Here is a 6,491-nt window from a genome sequence, read left to right as displayed (position 1 = left end):
CGAAGCATAAGGTTCAAAGTTCTTAGTTTTGGTTATGAAATTAGATTTAAACTTTTTAAGTTTTTAAAATAAAATAAAATATTACAAACAAACTATTATAAGTTATAAATAATTTATATTTTCAAAATATTATAAAATATTTAAGAAATTCTCGGTCAAATATCTACTTCAATTTGTAGATTTCTCAAATAGTATTTTATGGACACATACATTAAAATAGAGAGAGTAGTAGATAGTTAATTCTTCTGGAGTTGATTTTGTATAGGAGAAAATTGAAAGTCCAAACAAATATTTAGGCGCAAAGTGAAAATAGAAGTCTAAACCAAGTTTTCACAACATTTGCTACTTGTCCCAAAGAAACAAATAAAGCATGAACACCATGTCAAATAAAATAAAATGTATAAAGAAAAACGTGGAGGATAAAATTTAAGCTAAATTTCATTACTCTTAAAAAAGAGTTAATTACGCATAAGAATACAATAAATGAAAACTAAAACGAACTATTTAACAGAAAATTCAAACTAATCTACTTGCAACAAAACCATAATGTAGCAACATTATCAACAATTACTATAATTGTTTAAACTTAAATCTAACATACAGCCTCAACAATAAGTCTCTTGGCATTATTTCCACAATTTGTCGATCCAAACACTCCTTCAGATGCTAGCACTGAACATTTCTCTTTTCCAACACATTCTTTTTCAATAATAGAAACAGCATTATTCTCACTTGAACAGCTACCTTTGTCAAAAGAGCCACAAATTCCTTCTGTTTCACCAAAATTAGCATAACGAATTGCAGTAATAGCTTTACCATTACATGATAATTCCATAGTTTTATTCTCATATGCACTTCCACAAGCTGTTCCAACTTGAACTGTTTGGAAATTTACAAGTGATGGATTTCCACCAAATTCTTCAAACAAAACCAATGTATTTTCGTCGCTTTTCAAGAACGAACGAGGAACATGGTACCTATAACAAATGGTAAGTAACGTATTATTATTATATCGTCAGTGCATGGAATTTAATTTCTGATTATATAAAAAGATAAGTAAAAAAATTACCATCTTTGAGTAGGTTCACCACAACCAGAAGCACATTTGTCAGGACCATATTTACCACGATAATCACATAAATCAGTAGAGCAACCTTCCTCTTCTGCTAAATAACTTGGCCAATAACGACCTATACTTTCACCATTAATCCATGCATGTCCCTTGCCCAAACCTTGAAAGTCTACAACAACTGGATCATTTCCTAGTGGAGCTTTGAATGTTGTCTAATCCCCCCCCAAAGAAAAAAAAAGTTTGTCAATAAAATTAGATATACAACATCAGTCAAGCCTCTCCATATGGCCAGGAAAAGTAAACAATGAATATGACCAGTTATTTGTATAAAAATCCCTTCATTTTTGGCAGAGAAAATTATTGTTATAAAAATTACATAATATAAGATAAAATGTTATTATTGAAAAATGATTGTTATAGAGAGGTTTGACCGTATATATAAAAAAAATGAGAAAGAGGTAGAGATAAGATTCTATATAGTGTTACCTTGTACCATGTCATCATTCTATTGATTGGAACATCTTGAGAGAACCATTGTCCATTCTCAAACTTAGGGTTTCCAGAAAACAGCTTATTGTTAATACCATTCAAATCTACCTTATAAGACCATTTGTGTGAAGACAAATCCTTAATCACACTCTCATCGCCATTCTTTCCAATTATTTCAACTGGACCAGGAATTCCACTTTGTACTGTATCAAAGTGAGCTCCATAATTCTGTTAATTTACCAAAAAAAAAAAAATATATATATATAGTGAACATTAAAAAATAAAAACATTAATTTTTGTTAAGAATATAATACAAAAAGAAACTGTATATACCTGTAATCCAATAGTAGCACTAAGCAATGATATATGATTCCTGCCTGGATTCAATTTAACTTGCTTCTCAAAAACATAGTTGAATATTCCATATGTTGCCCATTGAGAACCTATATAATTTATTTTCATAAAATCAATAGTAAGACTTACCAAAGATCCCAAAAAAAAAATAAAAAAAATAAAAAAAATAAATAAATAAACTTCTTGATTTCTTACCAAGATATTGGCCATTGACATAAGCATGAAGAATGTGGCCACTGCCATTAACTCGAAGGGTCATATTATCACTCCAGATTGGATCATTCTTGCCAATATAGACACTATTTCATATTTTCAGTATAGCATGTTAGAATGCCGATATAGAAGAACAATTTAGACAGATGGAGTAGCTAATATATAATTAAAATGTGCATAGAAACTTACTTAGTCATGTACCACATGTAGTCACTAACATCATTAGCAACTTTTTGATCAACCAATTCATGAGCAGAAGATCGTCCTCTTCCAAGAACCACAGCTTCATCTACCTTCTCAGGCCTCCATGACCATTGGAGAGAAGCTGGCTCATTTGATTTCTTCACCATTACAGAAGTTTGTGTATTGACCTATACCCAAAAACAAAACAAAAAAATTAATGATAAAAAAATCAAAATAATTTAATTAGCAAGATGTCACCTAATAAATTGGAATGTACTAGAGGTTCTTCTTTGGTGATCTTTATACAAATAGACGGTCAATTTTATTGTTTACTTTCGTAACCAGTATACAGTCAAACCTCTCTATAACAGTCTCATTTATTTTGGTTGTTTAGAGCAAACTTCTGTTATAGAAAACATATATTATAACATAGCATAAACATTGGTTCCATAAAAACTCTTTTATAATGAATAATCGTTATATAGCGGTGCTGTTATGATTGTACATAGCAAATAAACTGATTATATTACCTTGGCTGTGTTGTAAACTTCAGTCTTGCAATCTGGTAGAATACTAACGGACCAAGCTGGGACATTGTATTGAACACCTTTATAATTGATGGTTGCATCTGTGGTCTCATTTGCATTGCTAAAGAAGCAACTTGATTGTCCGTCCAAAGCATAAATAGTGACCTAAATCGCATTTAATTTTAAAAAAATTATTAAGAAAAATATTGTAACTTTTTAATCTACAAATAGGAAAATTTGATAACTTGATCTTATCAATATATATACCGCAACAGAATTTCCAAGATCAGAGTTGGTAATATTTCCACTGGTAAGAGTTTTCTCCATTGAATGTAACACATCATGAAGTTCCTTCAGATGACCATATTTTGGCTGTGCCAAATTTCCTTCAAGATATAAACACAATGCAATTAATTTAACAACGCATTAATATTTTTTTTTAAAAAAGGCAGCAGAAACCCGCGTTTACGCAATATCTTGTATTAGAGAAATTAAATAACTTACCAAACTCGTCAAGTGGTGCATCGTAATCATATGTAGTAGTAATATATGGACCACCAGATGTTCTCCCAAAATTTGTCCCACCATGGTACTGAAATATTAGTTTTAAAACAAATTAACTATTGCTATTGTAACAAATCGAATTAATGCAAAACATAAAAAAACTAATATATTATGAAAAAGTAAATGAACGAAGAAAATATTAAATAGAAGATTAACCATATAATAGTTTTGGAATGTGCCACCAGTTTGGAAAAATCGTGCAACAGCATAAGCAACATCCTCAGCTGTTCTTAAAGGATCTTTGCCACCCCAATTCTTGAACCTTTACAAACATAGACAATTGTGAATATTAATACATTATTAAATTAACAAACAACTTAAAAAATAACCAAAATCAATCCATAAAATAAACTTACCATCCAGTCCAATTTTCAGTCCACATCTTTGGGGTATTCGGATTGCTTGGTGTAAAATCATCGCAGTACCAACCATTGCATGTATTTATCTAGAAACAAACATTATTTTATTACATCAATACATTAAAAAGAAAACAGGAAGATACCAACCAGGTGCAAGAAGTATATTGCGTCCACGCAGGATTCAGGGAGGGGCCAAACCCTAATGAGGTCCAGAGAGGGGCCAAACCCTAATGGGGTCTAGGGAGGAGCCGAAACCTAATGGGGTTTGACGTAGACAATCTACCATGATGCAACCATCAATGACTAATTCCATAATATGAACCCGTCAACTATAGTGAGAAAAGCATCTCGTGTTCACACAAGATCCATGGAAGGACCAAAACCTAATGGGACAACCTACCGTGATGCAAACATTAATGGCTGATCCACAATATGAACTCGTGAAGTATAGAGAGAAAAGCATCTCGCGTTCAAGCAAGGTTCAGGAAGGGTCGGACCCCAAAAAGGTTTGACACAGACAGTCTACCCTGATGCAAGCACCAATAGATGATTCCACAATTCAAACCCGTGAACTATAAAGAGAATTTCGCGTTCACGCAAGGTCCAGGGAATGGCCGAATCCCAATGGGATTTGACATAAACAATTTACATTGATGCAAGTATTAATAGCCGATTCCACAATTCAAACTCGTAAATTATAGGGAAAAAATTACCATGGATTGGGGAACATCAGGTTGTTGGCACATGATCCAAGGAACACCAATATCAAGTGATTGAGCAAAATTAGCACACCAATCAACATAAGCTTTTCCAGCATCTCCATAAGATGTTTGTACGTTTCCATATTCATTCTCAATTTGTGCTAAAATAATTGGACCTCCTTGAGATGCAAATAGCTTCTCTTGTTTCACCATATCAACTATTAACTGAGTAAAATTTTGCATCTCATTCTGTAACAACACCACAACATTTATTTTATGTTAGATATATTCAGGCCATAACCAAAATTTTACATGTAGTAATTTAGTTTAATAATACTCATAACTTTACCATATAAACTTGGTTGGCTGTGCGGAGCTCAACTCCAGGCATATTGTGTAACCATACTGGAAATCCTCTGAATAAATATATACAGATTTATTATAAGTCGATTAAAGAAAATAGTAAATTAAAAAGAAATTACGTACTATCTTATATTAAGAAGAATTTATTACCCATAATTCCATTCAGCACAAACATAAGGTCCAATACGAAGAACGGCATAAAGTCCTTCATCTTGAATTGTTTTCAAAAATCTTATGAGATCTAGATTTCCAGAAAAATCATATTGGCGACGAAGTGGCTCGTGTGCATTCCAAAATACATAGGTTTCAATCGCATCTAATCCACCTTGTTTTGCTTTCTTTATCAAATCTGGCCACATCTACCAAAACCAAACAACATAACATTAAGTTTAAGCGCCAATAATAACAACAACAACAACAACCAAAAAATAAATTAAAAAAAATCAGTGAAATCCCACAAGCGAGATCCTAGGAGGGTAGTATCCCACAAGCGAGATCCTAGGAGGGTAGTATGTATGAAAACCTTACCGCTACCCTAGGGAGATGCGGATGTACATATGTAACACCAAGTTCAACTGAACCAATACTTGCGACGCAAAGTTATATATAAAAATTCACTAAAATTGTAACATATAGTAGGTTTGAACCCATAACTTTAAAAATACAATGAGTTCATGGCAAAAATTCTTTAAATTGAACCCAATCATGTATCCATCTCTGAGGCTAGGAAGGCAGAAAGGATGTTTCCATAGACTCTCGGCTCATAAAACCAAGTTTAAACAAACTTCATAAATAAATAAAAAGTTATAAAGCAAAAACAAACATGCAATCATATATAATAGCCATACAATGATACAATTATATAAATTAGAAAAAAGCTAACGTAATGAAATAGTAAGAAACTAAGGTTTTACTTGAGCAGTGCTCCTAGGGTAATGAATGGAGCCAGATAAAAGAACTCTTCTTTCACCATTAATGGTGATAGCTCGTCCGTCGTGAGAAACTTGATAAGCATGAATGGAACTAATAACGAACAACAAAAAGAGAAAGAAAACACAACTCTTGAAAGAAGCCATAGCGGCAAGAGAAGTGATTTTGAGAAGAAAAACTAAACACTGATTTATGTGTTCTTAGACAGGTATATATAAGAGGTTAAGAAGTTAGAATTTTAGTTGAACTCAAATTTCATTGAAAACCAATGTATATTAGAAAAGGTTGGATTTTAAGAATCTTTTTTTTAATCCTTATCCTAAGTAAAAAGATATTGCTACGTAGTTTAGATAAAACTGGAAACAATTTGAAAGGTATTTTAAAAAATTTAAGCCAAATTGATTTTGGATAAGACAAGTTAAGGAAACAATATTATACCAAACCTCTAAGTTACTATATATATCATGAGAATAAGGAAAGATTATCCTTAATTAATCCTTTTCTCCTTCGAACCTTCCCCTATTAGGACTCTAATTGCTCATTTTTGTAATCTTATCTACTTTCTTGTACTTATCGCAAGTACTTTATACATAGAGAGAAATTAGGATTAACCAGATTTATAATTGTTTAAAAATTAGCCGAAATTTAACTACTTTTCATGCGAAAATAAAATCTAAACAAAACACCTTAGTTAAAATTCGAAAAATTCCTGTATAATGCATGTGCTGGAATTTGA

General features: G+C 31.9%; 1 protein-coding gene across 1 annotated transcript; it reads right to left on the bottom strand.

Annotated features, from left to right (window-relative positions):
* Positions 1-489: 489 nt before the first annotated feature.
* Positions 490-5,919, bottom strand: LOC104237687 (beta-galactosidase 15-like). The gene is made up of 15 exons (XM_009791879.2): positions 5,740-5,919; positions 4,976-5,184; positions 4,812-4,878; positions 4,475-4,711; positions 3,759-3,847; positions 3,559-3,664; positions 3,343-3,430; positions 3,106-3,224; positions 2,842-3,003; positions 2,318-2,499; positions 2,111-2,214; positions 1,895-2,004; positions 1,559-1,789; positions 1,070-1,284; positions 490-977 (listed from the first exon to the last, which is right to left on the bottom strand). Exons 1-15 carry the CDS (start codon positions 5,899-5,901, stop codon positions 593-595), a joined length of 2,466 nt encoding a protein of 821 aa, XP_009790181.1. The 5' UTR covers positions 5,902-5,919; the 3' UTR covers positions 490-592.
* Positions 5,920-6,491: the final 572 nt, after the last annotated feature.

The sequence above is a fragment of the Nicotiana sylvestris genome, chromosome 7, assembly GCF_000393655.2.
Source record: "Nicotiana sylvestris chromosome 7, ASM39365v2, whole genome shotgun sequence".
Taxonomy (NCBI): domain Eukaryota; kingdom Viridiplantae; phylum Streptophyta; class Magnoliopsida; order Solanales; family Solanaceae; genus Nicotiana; species Nicotiana sylvestris.
The sequence above is the reverse complement of the archived record's forward strand: the minus strand, read 5'-3'. Positions and strand labels throughout refer to the sequence as shown.